The following is an 18,290-nucleotide window of genomic DNA, read 5'->3' on the forward strand; positions in this document are numbered from 1 at the left end:
TGTTTGGACTATGACCAGGTAACTAGGAAAAGTTTGTTGCAACAAAATAAATGAATGGAAAAAAGTGGATAGTTAATGAAAATGTACAAAAACTGTTAGCAAAGACAATTCATTCTTGAAGCATATTTGAGAAAAAGCAAACAGTACTGTTTGGTCTTTTGCGAAAACAAACCAGTTTTGGAGTGAGAGAGAAAACCAGAAAAAGAGAGAGCAGACTGTGCAGACGAGAAATCCAAAGGTGGTGTATATTTGTTGTTCTTGTTAAAAGCATTACCTCATTGTTCAGCTGTGACTGTGCAGACGAGAAAAGAAGTAGAGAGATAGTGTGAGCTATTACCCCTCTGCTATGCCTACTTACTCATATCTAGGCATGGAGCTTCTTTGTTTGGGGAGGAAGTTTTAACAGCCGAAGTTTACAACCGTCAGTCACTGTGACTCTGCCCAGCCCTTGACAGAAAAAGGTGACCTCACCCTTCTTTAATGAAACTCCCCCCTCTATTTCCCTGCATTCTCTTCCTCTTTTTTTCTTCTCTGAGAGCAACCAGGCAGTAAGCCAGACACTTTCCCTTTTCACACAGTTCTTTCTCCCTTTATCTGCTTGGTTGCTGCTCAGTGGAGGAACTCATCTATCCTAAGCTTCTCACATTGGTTTCTCTTGATATGATTCAGGCGCTGTAGCTCAACTGACATCTTCGGAACAGACATTGGGGATCTTTTTTTTTATTTAATTTTTGCTCATTCTGAACTTCTGATTCTGGACATTGCAGTAGATGAGTTGAGAAGACTTTATGATTCTTCACAATATGCCAATCTAGACTTTGGTTTTATCAAGAACCATGTCTGAGGGTGTTGTGAGGAAAATCCAACCCTTCACCATTGGGACCAGGCTGTCAGTACCCCCTGAAGCCAAATCTCAGGAGTTTGTGGATGTCAATCTGCACAGGTCTGCTGCTCCAAACAAGTTGGAGCAACAGAACAACGTACACAACCAAGTGTCTCTTTTCAGGAGCCAGTCCCAGCCAGGCATTGGGAACTCTGAATTTCGACAAGTGGCACCCCGGGTTGATGCTTCAACTCAAGAGGGAATTCAGGATGAGAGTGTGGAGGAAGACAGGAATTCAGTGTCCCCCACAGCGTCCTCCAGGTCGATCAGGAAGATTGCTATTTGCCGAAATGCAGAGATGGTCCAAAATGTGTCACTGTGTGATCTGACCAACCCAGTCAAATCTATGTTGGAAACAAACCAAAAAACTGACTGTGTTCACCCAAATCTTCTATCTATGAAGATAGAGGAGAATTTGGAGAAAAGGTCCAACTCTCAATCTAAGGTAATCTTGGATTACAGGTTTTTTATTTTGCCTTGCAGTGATGTACTAATTTCAGCCTACCAGTTCAAAAAAGTGCTCAGTGTGGATGATTACTTAAGACATTGTGACATGATCAATTTTGTAAAATTATATACATTTATATACAGTTCTATATATATATTTAAATAATTTATTTTCACTCTCAGTCACACTTTTGTAACAGAAGAGAAACTCCAATTATGTGTCCACAGCATTGTTTAAATGGAAATGTACCTATATATTTACATTAACATGGTTTTCATGTGCCATCAAAATGGTGAATTTCCTCATGCTAAGCAAATTTCAGCATTTCTGCATTTCATTAGTAGAAACTTACCACCTACAACTGCTGGTTGTAAGCAAACCAAAATATCCAGAATCCATAGGGATTTCGTAGTGATTTTTAGTTAGAATCAGACATATCAATGTAGAAAAACAATAATTTAAAGTAGTACCAGCCACATGTTGAAGAGCCTATCTTCTAGAGTTAAAATGTATTACAATCAAATTCCCACTAAGGCAAATAGTGATTATATCATTCTGACAGGTAGGCATGTTGTAGGTTACTTTTAGTAAACATGTAACAATTAATTAGTGTTTCTGGGAAACATTTTCATCTAGCCTACCAAAATATTGTTAGACTTACTATTAGCAGCATCATTACCCCACTGTAGCTTGCAGATGCCTAACCCACTACAAGGAGTCACTGCAGCACAACGAGTCCAACATCTTATCTATCTACCCCAGTATCTGTTGCGCACATTTTCCCCACCCTCTGCAAGATTCCTGAGCACACTTGGTAAGCAGCAACCAGGATTTCAATTTATCAGTTCGAAACCATGTAACTAACTTTTAATATGGCTGTTGCAGACTACATTTACCCGTACTGTAACAACAGTGTTGAAGCCATCTTGATGTAATTATTTAAATAGACTTGTACCTGGTAATTCAAGCATATTATATGTAACTACAATGTATTACCTTATTCAGTATGCCCTATAAGCCAGATAATAACAAAAAAAAACATTTACTATAAAATATGTAAATACATCCCTTGTTCCAATGTTGTAATAACTGAACAACCATTTTAACATGTAGTTTCATTTAACATAAAATGTTAATTACATAGTGGTTAGTGAAACTTAATATGAAGTGCTTTGCTACTGCAGATCCATAACATCCTACATTGCGGATTGATCTTTTCAATTCTGTCCATGCAAACACTTGCATGTGCAATAGAACAGTGATTCTCTGTGCGTTAACTGTTATGAAATTAACATTTTCAGCTTAGACATTTGATGTTCCAACAGCATTATTAATTTATACGGCATATACGTCAACTTTGATACACAGCAACAAGGTAAAGAAGTGAGTAAAAACAATGCCCTCGAAAATAAATGTTGGTATGACATGCTGCAATTAGACTGAACTACACATGTTTCTGTGCTGGACTAATTGGACATCACCCAGCATCAATAACTATACTACTTTCAAATCAGTTCATATAAATAAATTGGACCCATGTTAATCAGTCTTTCAGAAAGCAAATCAATTTTCCAGTTGTCTTGGGAATTAAAACCACAAAACCCAGTGTTAGTAATGTTTGGTTTTCTTCCCTCATTTTACAAAATATATAATGCATTCATTATATAATCTTTTTTTCATATACTAGCAATTACAGAATTTGTGGGTACAGACTAAACCCAGTAACAACATCAGAATCTTTCCGTTGGATGCCTTCCACTGCGCAACACAAGGTTGTTACCAAAAGCAACAAGACATAAACATAACGTGCATTGTTTTACTATAAAACACACACACACATATACACATACTGACACACATAAACATGTGCACACACACTATTACCTCAGTGTTGCATTATCCATGCTGTACACTTGAGGTATGAGATCATCAGCAGGCTTTCATTAAGAAAAGCAAATGACCACGTTTCAGATGAACTGGTTATTTCCACATAATAAATGACTCGCAAGTTCCATAATTGAAGGGGTTGCATGTAGAAAATAGCAATCAGGCACATTACGTTGCTGGATATAATGACGCTGTACTGAAGTTGTACCTGTGATTAAGTGTTTCTCCAGATTCACAGCTGGTAAAGGGGTTCTTTTTTCACTCTTTGCAAGTGCTTTTTGGAATTTAAGGGGCCCCAATATAAGTCAATGGTGAGAGCTATTTTAAAACTACAAAAGCTCCAAAGTGTTAGGCTGAAGCAGCAGAAGTGAGAGGACTGAAGGCATTGATATCCACTCTGGATAGTATACATAGCTACTATGATCACTGTGATTGCATGGTGAGCTACCAGTGTTTTTGAAGCAAATCATCAGGAAGAATGTTAGGAAAGGTTAACTTTAAAACCAGCGATTGACATTCATCACAGAAAATGTATAGGATATGTGCCACAATAGATTGGGGTTCCCCAGTTTTGTATTTTCGCTTTGACAAATCTTTTCTTTCACTGTGACATAAATTCTTTTATATTTAAAACTTAAAATTATTTCATAAAGTTCTATCAAATCAGAGGGAGTGCAATATAACCAAATGACGCTGCACTTGCACTAGCTCCATCCTGCTCTACCTGAGTAAGACAGTTGCATGCATAGAGTCCAACAATAACTTCAAGCGATTCAAGAACTTAAACAAATGTTTTATGTTTTTTCCCCTTCAAAGACAGGAGTAAAACAATGATGTGAGGATTCAGCAAGGTGCACAGCTAACGCTACAGACCTATTTCCTCCTTGACGCTGATTGGCCTTGTCTGTTTAGTGTTTTTGCCGGAAGATCTGCTGTTAACAGCAAATCATTGTTAACCAAAGACTTGCTGTTTAAGTTCAAGCACTACAGGCGAGGCTTCAGGCATAAGACCCGGGGAAGCACATGAAGAGTTTTCAACTCTTTTAAACAGTCTGTTTATTCCACAATATAAAATAATGATACCACACCTATTTTCCTAAAAGTTTACTTCAGTTGACAACCCAAAACATGCCATATGGATGTGCATGTTACATACACCCCAAAAAATTTATACTAGCCAACATTAAGTAAACAGTAAATGTTTGATGTTTTCAGAGACAACATTCACTTAGTTCGATATTTCATTGCTGAGTATGCAACTTGTAAAAAGAATTGTAAGGAGACAGGAAAAGGAACTGGAACAGAGAAAAGAGGAGTAATTACTTTGAGGTGAGGTCATGGTTTTGGCTCTCCACATCTCAGACCAGTGGAGGTGGGCTGGCAGCGTCACACAAAGCCTGTTTTATCTCATCTTTGTATGCACGTTCTATACATTTCACCATGTCAGTTTCTCATGATTATTATAAATCAGTTAATAGTTCCTATAACAAGACTGACATTGGTTCGCAAACATGATACATTTGTCATAGCAAATCAAACCATGCACTAGGCTTGCAGTCTGGACTTGAGTCTACGATTTATTACTAGGAGAAGAAAAAATAAGTGTTTGGGGGAAAAGAGTATGCACTACAGAACCAATCCAACTTTGGGGCATGACTTTATATTGAGACAGCAACAAACAATTAGCACACAAGCTCATAGGTTTCCAATGCAGTGGGCATAAGCATGTTGCCACTCGTAGTTTGTGGCTCATACCCATTCTTTTGAAATTAACTGACTCCAGACTGCAGGGCCTCAGACTGTATCCAAATGGTTGTATTATGCAACCCTCTTTTTTGGCTTTTTGAGTTACGCTTTGTGCACATTGTGGGAGCAACCAAACCAAAAACAAGCAGGACCCGGGGCAAATTAAACAAGTCTCACAACAAGTAAGATGTTTCTTTTCTCTTTCGTTTTATATGACAATCAGTAACATGTACAGCAAGCAAATTCGACTTAATGGCTGTAAATAAACACTCCCAAGATGAAAAAGATCTTAGTCAAACAAAAACTAGCGGCCTTCACAGTTTTATGGGCAGTGACAAAAGTGCAATCAGAAGGAGGTGCAATTAATTTTTCTCTACCCATACTCTTCAGCCAGGCAGGGGTTGCCAGCCAGCAAGTTCCCAAACAGTCATAACTTTAAAATGGTCCCCTCACCTTCAAAAATAACTCCAAGTTTCATGATTTGGTTAAAAGGCAATGTGAATAATTCTACTCTTGATATATTGTCTTGTAGCCGATTTTTAGGCTACATTGTGGCTGGAGGAGGTTCAAGGTGGCTCAATACAGTACACAGTAGCTCTCCTGGTGGATGGTTGGTGAACATTGATGAAAATATTGCAACCTTGCAACTAAATACATTTGTCTTTCCTAAATTATTCTTTAATTCAATGAACGAGGGACCAAATGCTTTAGCAACTTTAAAGCAAGGTGACTAGAGATGTTTCTCTACAAACATTAATCAAGGAAAGCTTGCAGTATATGCACAGTATTTAAATTCACTATTAACATACGGTGCCTTCGGGAAGTGTTCAGAACCCTACACTTTCTGAATATTTTTTTGTTATAGACTTAATTTCTAATTGACTATATATGTTTTCTATCAGTCTGCATGGAATACACCATAATGACAAAGTGAAAACATGCATGCATTTTTTTTTATGTATTGAAAATTAAAGCTGAACATATATTTCATGTACATGAATATACAGACCCTTTATTCAGTGCTTTGTATTAGCGGCTTTAGTGACAATCACCTTTGAATCTTCTTGTGTATGCTTCTACTAGCTATGCACACCTGGATTTGACCAGTTTCTTCCATTTTGTTTCGTTATACAGGTGTAGGTCATGAAATTAGAATATCATCAAAAAGTTGATTTATTTCAGTAATTCCATTCAAAAAGTGAAACTTGTATATTATATTCATGTATTATGTTTATTTATTTTAATTGTGAAGATTATAACTGACAACTAATGAAAATCCCAAATTCAATATCTCAGAAAATGTGAATATTACTTAAGACCAATACAAAAAAAGGATTTTTAGAAATGTTGGCCAACTGAAAAGTATGAACATGAAAAGTATGAGCATGTACAGCACTCAATACTTAGTTGGGGCTCCTTTTGCCTGAATTACTGCAGCAATGTGGCATGGCATGGAGTTGATCAGTCTGTGGCACTGCTCAGGTGTTATGAGAGCCCAGGTTGGTCTGATAGTGGCCTTCAGCTCTTCTGCATTGTTGGGTCTGGTGTATCGCATCTTCCTCTTCACAATACCCCATAGATTTTCTATAGAGTTAAGATCAGGCGAGTTTGCTGGCCAATTAAGAACAGGGATACCATGGTCCTTAAACCAGGTACTGGTAGCTTTGGCACTGTGTCCAGGTGCCAAGTCCTGTTGGAAAATGAAATCTGCATCTCCGTAAAGTTGTTCAGCAGCAGGAAGCATGAAGTGCTCTAAAACTTCCTGGTAGACGGTTGCGTTGACCTTGGACCTCACAGTGGACACAGTGGACCAACACCAGCAGATGACATGGCACCTCAAACCATCACTGACTGTGGAAACTTTACACTGGACTTCAAGCAAAGTGGATTCTGTGCCTCTCCTCTCTTCCTCCAGACTCTGGGACCTTGATTTCCAAAGGAAATGCAACAATTACTTTCATAACATAACTCAGCAGCAGTCCAGTCCTTTTTGTCTTTAGCCCAGGCGAGAAAAATCATTTTTTTTGTATTGGTCTTAAGTAATATTCAAATTTTCGGAGATACTGAATTTGGGGTTTTCATTTCAAACACTTGAAATATACCAGTCTGTATGGAATTAATGTATACATTATACAAGTTTCACTTTTTGAATGGAATTACTGAAATAAATCAACTTTTTGATGATGTTCTAATTTTATGATTTTGTAAACTATAAAATACTATAAAACTATAAAATATAATGAATCAGGACAATTCCAATAAAATGCACTCCCTTCTTGTTTCCTGAAATTTCACAAACATATATTTTAATTTTTTTGTGTGTTGTGATGCAGCCTTTTGCACACACCAAACAATGTATTGTCACAAAAGTCTCAAATATAACAATATTCAGATTGGAAAAAAAAAATTGGTGTTTCAGAGTCATTCTATTCTGTTTTTAAACCACTTTCTGTGCTTCCTAACAATTACTTTGTTTAAATTCATAAACACCCTCCAAAAACAAGTTCAACAGTTGTGCACAGCTGTTCATGATTTCATTGCGCAATCAAAGAGTTTTGCATCTTTATATTCTTACAATGAACATTATAAAACATTATAGGCTCAAATAAGTTAATCATTAGGTAAACTGCACAATATTCTGCACATTACTTTCTATGATTATAAACATTTGTTTATGATGAAAACCAGGCAGACCTAACACGTGTCAGATTATTGTAAAGACTGTAGGGAACCAGCAGAAAGCTGCTCCACAGCTACACAGTGCGATGATGTAAGAGGTCTCTGAAAGATAATATGCATCAGTCAAAGTTGCATGATGTCACCAGAACAGAATGTGTCGGCATGGCTAAGAGAGCAGAGACAGACAGGAAGGTTATGGTTATAAAAAGAAAAAGATGGTGATGGAGTATTGTTTCAGCCATGATGCTTGCAAGTTTCTAGATAGCACCATAGCTTAAGTAAATTTTTCATAAATTTGTCATATCACAAGAAATTCAATCTAATTTATTAAAGTATTCCTACAAACAAAATAGGAGACATTATGTGATCCTATGTCACTGTTATCAAGATACAAAATCATTGAATCTGAATCAGAAAGATGTTTACTGCCAACTAAGTTTCACAACAAACAAGGAATTTGTTCTGGCCCATAGGAGCAAAAATGTATACAAATGGAATAAGGAAATAACAATGAATTAGAACAATGAGCTGAGCATTGAAAAATTACAAAAATATGTAAGGAGTAAGATCTGTTCAGTTGAGGATTGTGAGTGTTTGTGGGGAGGGGTAATAGATTTGTCCATTTGAGGGTTGTGTGTGTATGTGGGGAGTGCGCTATAGTCAGGGGCATGTTCATGAGGCCTATTGCTGTAGGAAAGAAACTGCTCTTGTGGCGAGAGCTTTTGGTCATGATAAACCTTCTCCCAGAGGACAGCTCTGAATAGTCAATTTCCAGGGTGAGAGGGATTGGCCACAATAATTGCTGCTCTCCTCCACTTCTCCTGAAGTCCACTGTCATCTCCATTGTCTTTAGGGCATTAAGCTCCTAGTTGTTCTGACTGCACCAGGACACCAGATGGTCAATCTCCCACCTGTAGGTGGACTCGTCTCCATTCGAAATAAGTCAGATGAGGGTGGTGTCATCCACAAACCTCAGGAGTTTGACAGAGTGGAGACTCAGCCTTGAGGTTAGCCGGTGCTGATGGTCAGGGGGTCAGACTGGTGCTTCCCCAGCCTCATGTGCTGCCTCCTGTTGGACAGGAAGGCTGTGATCCACCTACATGTGGACTTGGGCATTCCCAGTTGAGAGAGCTTGTCTTGGAGAAAAACAGGAATTATAGTGTTGAATGCAGAACTGAAGTCCGCAAACACGATTCTGGCGTAGGTTCCAGGGGAGTCCAGATGCTGGAGGATGAAGTGATGAGCCCTGCTGACCATATCGTTCACAGACCTGTTGGCTCTGTAGGCAAACTGCAGTGGATCTTGTAGTGGGTCATTGATGGTCTTGAGGTGGGACAGCACAAGGTGCTCAAATGACTTCATAACCACAGAGGTCAGGGCGACGGGTCTGTAGTCAATAAATCCTATGATCCTTGACTTCTTGGGGCCTGGGATGATGATGGAGGACTTGAAACAGGCCAGGATGCAGCATGTCTCCAGTGAGGTGTTAAAGATGTCAGTAAACACAGCAGAAAGCTGATCTGCTGTGCTTTAGGGTGAATGGGGAGACACCGTCAGGCCCTGCTACTTTGCGGGGATTCTGTCTCTTGAATAGACTGTTAACGCCCCCCCTCCAGGGTTGAAAGTTTCACTGTTGCCCCGGATCTTTTATGAGTATCCCCTAAACCCAAATTATTTATATATAGTTTTTTTAACAAAATACTAAAATTGCTCCTGATTTATTAATCTATCATTCCGATCATGCATTAGAGCCCTAAAAAAATAAATATATATAATTGATTAAAAACACAAATATTTTGAATTTTGCTCTGTTCTGTCTCCTGAACACCTCCTCCTTTTCCAAACACAGCCGTCTGAGTTTAGATGTGAACCATGGTTGGTCATTGTTAAAACTCACCCTGGTCCGTGTTGGTACACAGTTGTCCTCACAGAAGCTGATGTTTGATGTCACATCATCAGTGTACTCATCCAGACTATTAGTGGCAGACCTAAAATGTCCTAATCAGTGCATTTCAGACACGCACACAGATCCTCTGTTGCTTCACTGCTCCGCATCTTTGACCTTTGCATAACAGGCTTAGAAAGTTTTAGTTTTGCCTGTATGTGGGTATTAGATGGACCATGACGTGGTCTGAGAGTCCCAGAGCAGCACGGGGCACTGACTGATAGGCATTGTTGATTGCAGTGTAGCATTGATCGTGGTCTCTCTGGTTGAGATTTTAATAATCTGTTTATATTTCGGGAGTTCATGGCTTACCTTTGTTGAAGTCATCAAGAAGTAAGGACTGCGGGTATGCCCGCTCCGCCCCAAGTATCTGTTCAGGTAGCTGCCGCTGTGTCTCGTGCACATTGGCTAGCAGTGGAATGTAAACACTGACCAGGATAAACAACCTGGTCTCAGGAACCTACGTAGACTATTTTACGAAAATCCATGGCACCCGATTTCGTATGATATATGACGTTATGTTAGGTTACATTACAATGCGCCACCAAAACGTATGATACATTACGAAATTATTCAAACGTAACATATCTTACGAACGCTATTACAACTAATCAAATGTTACGAGCGCTATTAAAACGTAAAATAGAATACGAACGCCAGACAAATGTATGATATTTTACAAACGCTATGAAAGACGATTTTTTGACAAGATTTTAGACAGTTTCCATGAAACACAAGGTGGAAGATAAGGATAAATCTGTTTTTTCTGTAGCAATTGAAGTTCATCCAGTTTATTGCCAAGTGATCGCACGCTGGCTAGATGACATGAATGCCATTGTTTGAGTTCTCTGTTTTCTGTCCATGTGCTCAGATATACCACCTCTCTCCTCTCCCTCTTTCCAACTCTCTATCTCTCCTTCTCTATCTTTCTCTTTCTACTTTAGACATTGTGTTTCGGTCTCTTTGGACATGCACATGTTCTCTAAACCTACAATTTGAAGCATGTGATGTGAGGACATCTTTTTACTCAGTTGTGTTTTTCTACAGGTGGACTTTTGGTACGAAAGGACACTTCCAAACTGGAAGCATGGCTGTAGTTACCTGGGTGGCCCTTTGCCGGACCGAGAGGTCATGTCACCGACCGAAAAACGAGACCTCAAGGACACTGAATATTCCTTCATACAGTTGACAAGTGATCTGTCTGTAAAACAAGTTGGTGTTTCAGTTATTAAATCAAAATGTAGTGCACAAGAGCCAAGGATAGAACAAAGGTTATCAGTGTTTCTCAATCTCAAACATTTTTAGAATTGCACAGAACTAACACACCTAATCAACACATTGTTACCATTCACTAGTTTTATCAGGTGTGTTAGTGCTGGGCTTAAATGGAAATGATTACCCTAGACTAAAACTAACATGTTGTGAGGTTTCATGTGCTACAAATTGATTACTTACACAGAACTAACAGAACTTTCACAGAACGTTCACTTTTATCCTCCAGTTTCATGAACATGCATTTATTATACTTGGTTGAACTCTGTAGGATGGACATCAGTATGAAACACTTGAAGTTGAGCCTGACAGTAAGGAAGAGAAAAGAGAGAGACTACATCAACCAGAAAGCAACGCGGTCGGTTCTAGAGCGAGTGCAAATCAAACGTAAGGCCTTTTTTTGGACAACATCATACCTTAATAATCAATTTTCAAAATATTGCTTTACTACAGGGCTGTAAAACTATGTTCCTGTAGATTGGTTTTCACAGCAACCCTAATTTAACACACCTGATTCTAATAATTAGCTGGATGAAAATCTGTATAGTCACAAATGGGGTAGGAGAGAAAACCTACAGGACAGAGGATCTCCAGGAACAGGTTTGGGCACCAATAATAGTACGGCAGGAATCATTACTTCTGGTATAGTTCTGATATATCGTGGCCACTCATGCTTAATTGATGAATTACACTTTGACATTTCCGGAGCTGTATGTTTTGGTTACCATTAAAACATGTTGTTTTCCTCACAACAACAACTGAATTTCCAAAAAAGTTGGGATGCTTTGTTAAACGTAAAGAAAACAGAATGCAATGCTGTGCAAATCATTTAAACCCTATATTCAATAGAAAATAGTACCAAGACAACATAACATTTTGAAACTGAGAAATGTCATTGGTTCTTGGAAAATACATGCTCACTTTGAATTTGATGCCAGCAACACATTTCAAAAAAGCTGGAACAGAGACACCAAAAGACTGGAAACATTGTGTAATGCTAAAAAACTCAATCTGGTGAAATATCACACAACTTATTAGGTCACTTGGCAACAGGTCAGTAACATGATTAGGTATTAAAAGACCATTCCAGAGAGGATGGACCTGTCAGAAATGAGGATGGGGAGGGGTTCACCACTCTGTGAAAGACTGCATCGGCAAATAGTGCCTCAAGTCAAGAATTCAAGAAGAATAACGTATCACAACGTAAAATTGCTAAGAATTTGAGGATCTCATCATTTAAGGTACACAAAATAATTAAAAGATTCAGAGAATCTGGAGTAATTTATGTATGCAATGGACAAGGCCGAAAACCAGTACAGGATGGCCGTGATAAAAACAGTTGAAAGGAACATTTTGGGTGAGGAACAGAAGCGTTCAATTTGCAGTGGTCTCTTAATTTTAACCCTTCTGTTCCTCACTTAAACCTTCCTTTTCGACTGGTTTGGAAAGAAAAGAAAAAGGTGCAGTGGTCTCTTCATTTATTCCAGAGCTGTATAGTGATAAATGATTTGCACATCATTGCATTCTGTTTTGATTTCCATTTATTCTAACTTTTTCGGAAACAGGGTTGTAATTACTTAAGTGTAGCTTCATATGTATTCTTTAAAGGTATTTGGTCTGACTTGATTTAATTATTCTTCCATCTCTGAAACAATATCAGGGGACCTGAAAGACATGTAGCCTAGTGTGCGGCACTTACTAAAGCAATGAACTATATACTATATCTTTTTGATAGCTGTTTCCAGTCACTGTTGGAAAATTATCAGCACGACCTCAGGCTGGCTCTGGATGTCTCTTCCTTCTACCAACAGGCTGACAACATCATTTGCACAATCAACAGGAAGGTACTGTAAAAAGGCAGAATAGGATACCTTTTTGCACCAGTTAAATGTATAATCTACAATATTGACTGTTGAAGCTGAAATGCTTGACTGCAATTTTTATTTTTAATACAGTATATACTCACTAATTCTTAAAGAATATAACTTGCTTTATAAGCAAAATAAATGCTTTATAAGCCTGGTCCAATCGATGTACCCCAGCAGTATACGCTTGTTACATTCCAACATTTATAACCAATTTTAAATAACAATGTATAGCCTCAAACCATTGTTCAAATTATGTTTATATCATGGATAGTCAGTTATTGCATCCATAACTATTACTAGGAATTTGAAAGTAGTTATGTTTCTCTAGGTTCATTTCACAAGCATTTTACCAAAAACACACTTTAGGATGCCAATTTCAGTGTTGTTTCAATTACGAATTGTAGCTTTAGACTAGAGTTGATTCTCTAAGGATACGCCTTTCCAGACCATCACTGACCCACCTTCAAACCCATCATGCTGGATGATTTTGCAGGCAGCATAACGAGCCACCTGATGAGAGACACATGAAACGAGGGGATAATATAGTACGGGGGGCAATTGCAACCTATATGTTACCTCATTCACTCTCCTTAAGACTTCCAGCAGGGCAGTCAGAGAGGAAGGTCCCAGGTTGAGAGCCAGACCCGGTCCCCCGGTCAGTAAACCGGGGCCTCACTGTGGCAACAGTCGGCATAGGTCTTCTGCTGACTAACGTCTCTGCGTTGGAGACGAATGTGGGCAGCATCCCATGTGTCCACCGCCCGTCGGAACCACTTGTTCACCGCAGGACTCATGTACTGGCTCGATGCCAGGGCCTGCAGGTGACCCAGGATGCACTGAAACAGCAACAACCCCGTGGAGGACTGGGAGTTCTGAGCATACTCAGCCCAAGGCAGGAGCTCTGACCGCTCCCCCAGCCGGTTCTGGCAATACGACTGAAGGAACCTGTCCACTTCCTGGTCAACTTACTCCACCTGCTCGTTGGACTGGGGATGGTAGCCCAAGGTCAGCCTGACGAGACCCACAGGTGTCCTATAAACGCCTTCCAAACCCTAGATGTGAACTGGGGGCCCCGATCAGACTTGGCAGAAGGGAGACTTGGCAGAGGCAAGAGGCGGCAGGACTTGTCCACAATGACCATGATTGTGGTATGGCCCTGGGAGGGGGGAAGGTCAGTAATAAATTTGTTTGAGAGGTGGGACAATGGTCGTTCTGGAATGGGCAAGGGGTGTAACCTACACATCGATAGGTATCAAGGTACCTTGCTCTCAGCGCACACCAAACAGGATGAGACATACACCCTCAAGTCCTTAGATAATGCGAGCCATCCGTACATACCGGTCAGGGCGAGCACCATCAGCCTGAGACCTGGATGACCAGAGGAGGGAGATGTGGGGGCCCAGTAGATGAGCCGGCACATACATGCAACCCTTAGGGCAGTTGGGCAGAGAGGGCTTGTCCGCACAAGCGATGTCACCACCAGCGCCACGATGCAGGAGGCCGGTAGTATGGGGGCATCATCCACTGACCACTCCTCCGCATCATGCTGGTGGAACAACGCGTCAGCCCTGATGTTCTTACACGCCTGTATGTACAGTGGGGAGAACAAGTATTTGATACACTGCCGATTTTGCAGGTTTTCCCATTTACAAAGCATGTAAGAGTCTGTAATTATTATCATAGGTACTCTTCAACTGTAAGTGACGGAATCTAAAACAAAAATCCAGAAAATCACATTGTATAATTTTTAAGTAATTAATTTACATTTTATTGCATGACGTAAGCATGTGGTACATCAGAAAAGCAGAACTGTATATTTGGTACAGAAACCTTTGTTTGCAATTACAGAGATCATACGTTTCCTGTAGTTCTTGACCATGTTTGCACACACGTTGTTGGCCCACTCCATACAGACCTTCTCCAGATACTTCAGGTTTCAGGGCTGTCGCTGGGCAATACGGACTTTCAGCTCCCTCCAAAGAGTTTCTATTGGGTTCAGGTCTGGAGACTGGCTAGGCCACTCCAGGACCTTGAGATGCTTATTACGAAGCCACTCCTTAGTTGCCCTGGCTGTGTGTTTCGGGTGGATGTCATGCTGGAAGACCCAGTCACGACCCATCTTTAATGCTCTTACCGAGGAAAAGAGGTTGTTGGTCAAGATCTCGCGATACATGGCCCCATCCATCCTCTCCTCAATACGGTGCAGTCGTCCTGTCCCCTGTGTAGAAAAGCATCCCCAAAGAATGATGTTTCCACCTCCATGCTTCACGGTTGGGATGGTGTTCTTGGGGTTGTACTCATCCTTCTTCTTCCTCCAAACACGGCGAGTGGAGTTTAGACCATAAAGCTCTATTTTTGTCTCATCAGACTACATGACCTTCTCCCATTCCTCCTCTGGATCATCCAGATGGTCATTGGCAAACTGCAAATGGGCCTAGACATGCGCTGGCTTGAGCAGGGGGACCTTGCGTGCGCTGCAGGATTTTACTAATGGTTTTCTTTGATTGTGGTCCCAGCTCTCTTCAGGTCATTGACCAGGTCCTGCCGTGTAGTTCTGGGCTGATGCCTTACATTCCTCATGATCATTGATGCCCCACGAGGTGATATCTTGCATGGAGCCCCAGACCGAGGGAGACTGACCGTCATCTTGAACTTCTTCCATTTTCTAATAATTGCGCCAACAGTTGTTGCCTTCTCACCATGCTTTAGGCTTTAAGCTTTAAGCTTTAGGCCCGTCTGCAGATTCTACAATTTTATCCCTGATGTCCTTACACAGCTCTCTGGTCTTGGCCATTGTGGAGAGGTTGGAGTCTGTTTGATTGATTGTGTGGACAGGTGTCTTTTATACAGGTAACGAGTTCAAGCAGGTGCAGTTAATACAGGTAATGAGTGGAGAACAGGAAGGCATCTTAAAGTAAAACTAACAGGTCTGTGAGAGCCAGAATTCTTACTGTTTGGTAGGTGATCAAATACTTATGTCATGCAAAAAAATGCAAATTAATTATTTTAAAATCATACAATGTGATTTTCTGGATTTTTGTTTTAGATTCCGTCTCTCACAGTTGAAGTGTAACTATGATATAAATTACAGACCTCTACATGCTTTGTAAGTAGGAAACCTGCAAAATCGGCAATGTATCAAATAGTTGTTCTCCCCACTGTATGGTCTTCCTAGGCTATTCAATCTTAATCTTACATATTCTGCAGCACTCCAGGAACAGGGTTATCATACACTAATACTTGAATAAGTAACCTATTATTATGTTCATGCAGCTGTTTCCTGATAGTTTGGTTTTCAATTAAGGGAGGCAGTACAAAATCTAGGCCAGCTGTCTGGTATCATAATTTCAAATTGTAAAATCAAATATGCTGTTTTATCCTTGTGGGTTGAAATCAAGATTATGCATGTAAACTTCAGTTTCCTGGGGTAACCTGCAGTTTGACTTTTAAGTGGTATGTCGAGGTCCCAATGATCTCCGGGTTATAGATGTATTTTTTTGATAATTTTTTTTCATGTGGTTGTTATTAACAAACCATGTATTATATGTCACATGGTCTGTTTGGTAGAGAAGTGTCCAGTCGAAATCAGATGACCAGGGGAGCTACAGTCAGATGGAGATCAACAATATTGCAAGCCAAATCATGGTGAGTGGTGCCTGGAAGGTAGACTTAAGCTCAAGTAAAAGCCTATTTATCTGTAAATGCAGTAATCACTTACAAACAAATGTTTCAGGTATATGTTTACATATATATTTTTTTATGCAGTTATTACACTTTTACCGGTTTCAAAAATGATATATACTGTATCTGTTTTCAAGGGATGCATAATTTATACATCAGAATTATGGTTAATTCCATTTCATGTAAAGTGTTGGATGAAGGACCCACTAAATATATTGCCAGCAAAGATATTTATTGCAAGTTATTTATTGCATTGTTTCATTGGATGTTTTTTATGGGCATTTTAGGCTTTTTTGAACTTTTTTTAGACTGACTTGAAACCGTGGGGGAGACAAAGCAGAACCGAAGAAGGGGAAGGGTTGAGGATCTGCACGTTCCAATGGGTCTTAAAGAATCGCTCTAGAACTGTACAAAATGGTCAAAGCGAGTTTCTAATAGAAACTGTTGCAAAAATGTTAAAGAAGACCCTAGACTACTCCTTGCACCTGCTCTGGAGAAATACATTTTTGTGGGGTTCGTGGGGTTCAGCATTTACCCTTAATAGAAGCCTTCCGTGATTTTATGTTTCCATGTAACGTCTGACAACAGGCTTCCTTTTTGATGAGCGTATGTCTTCCTCCAAGCCGTGTAGATCAACACCAAATGTCTTATGTCATTTCCTTTCACTGACTTCCATCCCCTTCCCACCGGCACATGCTGTCTCCAGATGCTGAACCAGACTGTTTCACGCCTTTCGGGCCTCCACCCAATCCTGGCCGCCAGAGTGACCTGGAAGCAGGCTGAGGTTCAGAAGAGTTGGGGACTTCTGCGTGAGGCTAGACGGTAAACAGGGATCCCAAAGCTCTTATTGTTTGTCCACGCCTCTAATGGCTTCCTGTTCTTTATATATAGCACAACTTTTGATTAGATCAAAATAAGTGCACCATGAGGACAATAGGGTGTCATATTGTGATGTGGTGTACCTTTTAGCAGGGTTCTTAAACGTGGGTCTGAGGAGGTACTGAGGTAAAGCAGCTGCCAGGTGTTGTTATTTCAACAGCAGATTAATCACATTCTGGCCAGGGGATCCATGGAATCAACGTAGACAGTGTAATATAACACAGTGTAATATTAATCTACAAATGACGTTCTTAACCCTAGGCAATGCTGGCCTACAGTACTTCCTGCCCTTTAATGCCCTTATGATTTAACATCCTGATAATATATTCCTGAAGGCTATGGCATTTATCTACAATCTATTCATTATAAGGATATTTTCTGTAAACATATTATAAGATACTGGCAGTAAAGAATTAGGAATTCAGAGGGGATTTAAAAGAATTGGTGAGGTTTCCATTTGATTGAGTTCTGGTTGTATTATAAATGACAACCCAAGTCCTGTATCTCCAAAGTAATTTCTATGTAATTAATTTTAAGACTATACATGTCTCTCCTGGATGCAAGACGTGAAAACCAGGGCAATTACAAACACAGTTTTTCCTCTATAGGATGACTTATGCTAGTGGTAGTCAGTCAGAATGTCAATAAAAAATATATTGATTTTTAAGCAGTAATAATTCAGATTGATTTGTCAGCTAGCTGGATGAACTCATGGAAAATGAAATCCAGATGAAAGTATTTGATTATTAGGACTTGTTTAATGCAAAACATTGTCTGGGAACAAGATGTCGTATTGTAATGTAACACTCTCTAACAAGATTTTATGGCATAATAACAAACCTTTTAATGGCAACTGAAGCTGACATCAAAATTATTATTGCCCTAATAAGCAATAGCTTGAGGTTCACTTAGAACAGATGCAGTCTCAAAAACCTCCATGAAATCCATTTGGGGGAATTTGTTCATGACATTCTCACTGCATTATGCAAGGTTCTAGTTTTT

The 18,290-nt window shown here is 39.7% G+C and overlaps 1 protein-coding gene across 6 annotated transcripts in view; it reads left to right on the forward strand.

The window, feature by feature from the left end:
- Positions 1 to 548: 548 nt before the first annotated feature.
- The window catches only part of si:dkey-238i5.2, a 33,840-nt gene continuing 16,098 nt past the window's right edge, over positions 549 to 18,290 (forward strand). For all 6 annotated transcript variants that reach the window (XM_020049948.2, XM_020049949.2, XM_010873063.3 and 3 more), the window contains exons 1-6: positions 549 to 1,328; positions 10,636 to 10,800; positions 11,132 to 11,247; positions 12,596 to 12,704; positions 16,296 to 16,373; positions 17,116 to 17,231. In XM_020049948.2, the coding sequence (XP_019905507.2) occupies positions 837 to 1,328; positions 10,636 to 10,800; positions 11,132 to 11,247; positions 12,596 to 12,704; positions 16,296 to 16,373; positions 17,116 to 17,231 (1,076 nt within the window). In that variant the 5' untranslated portion in view covers positions 549 to 836. The remainder of the gene's footprint in view (positions 1,329 to 10,635; positions 10,801 to 11,131; positions 11,248 to 12,595; positions 12,705 to 16,295; positions 16,374 to 17,115; positions 17,232 to 18,290) is intronic.

Source organism: Esox lucius, chromosome 9, assembly GCF_011004845.1.
Source record: "Esox lucius isolate fEsoLuc1 chromosome 9, fEsoLuc1.pri, whole genome shotgun sequence".
Classification (NCBI taxonomy): domain Eukaryota; kingdom Metazoa; phylum Chordata; class Actinopteri; order Esociformes; family Esocidae; genus Esox; species Esox lucius.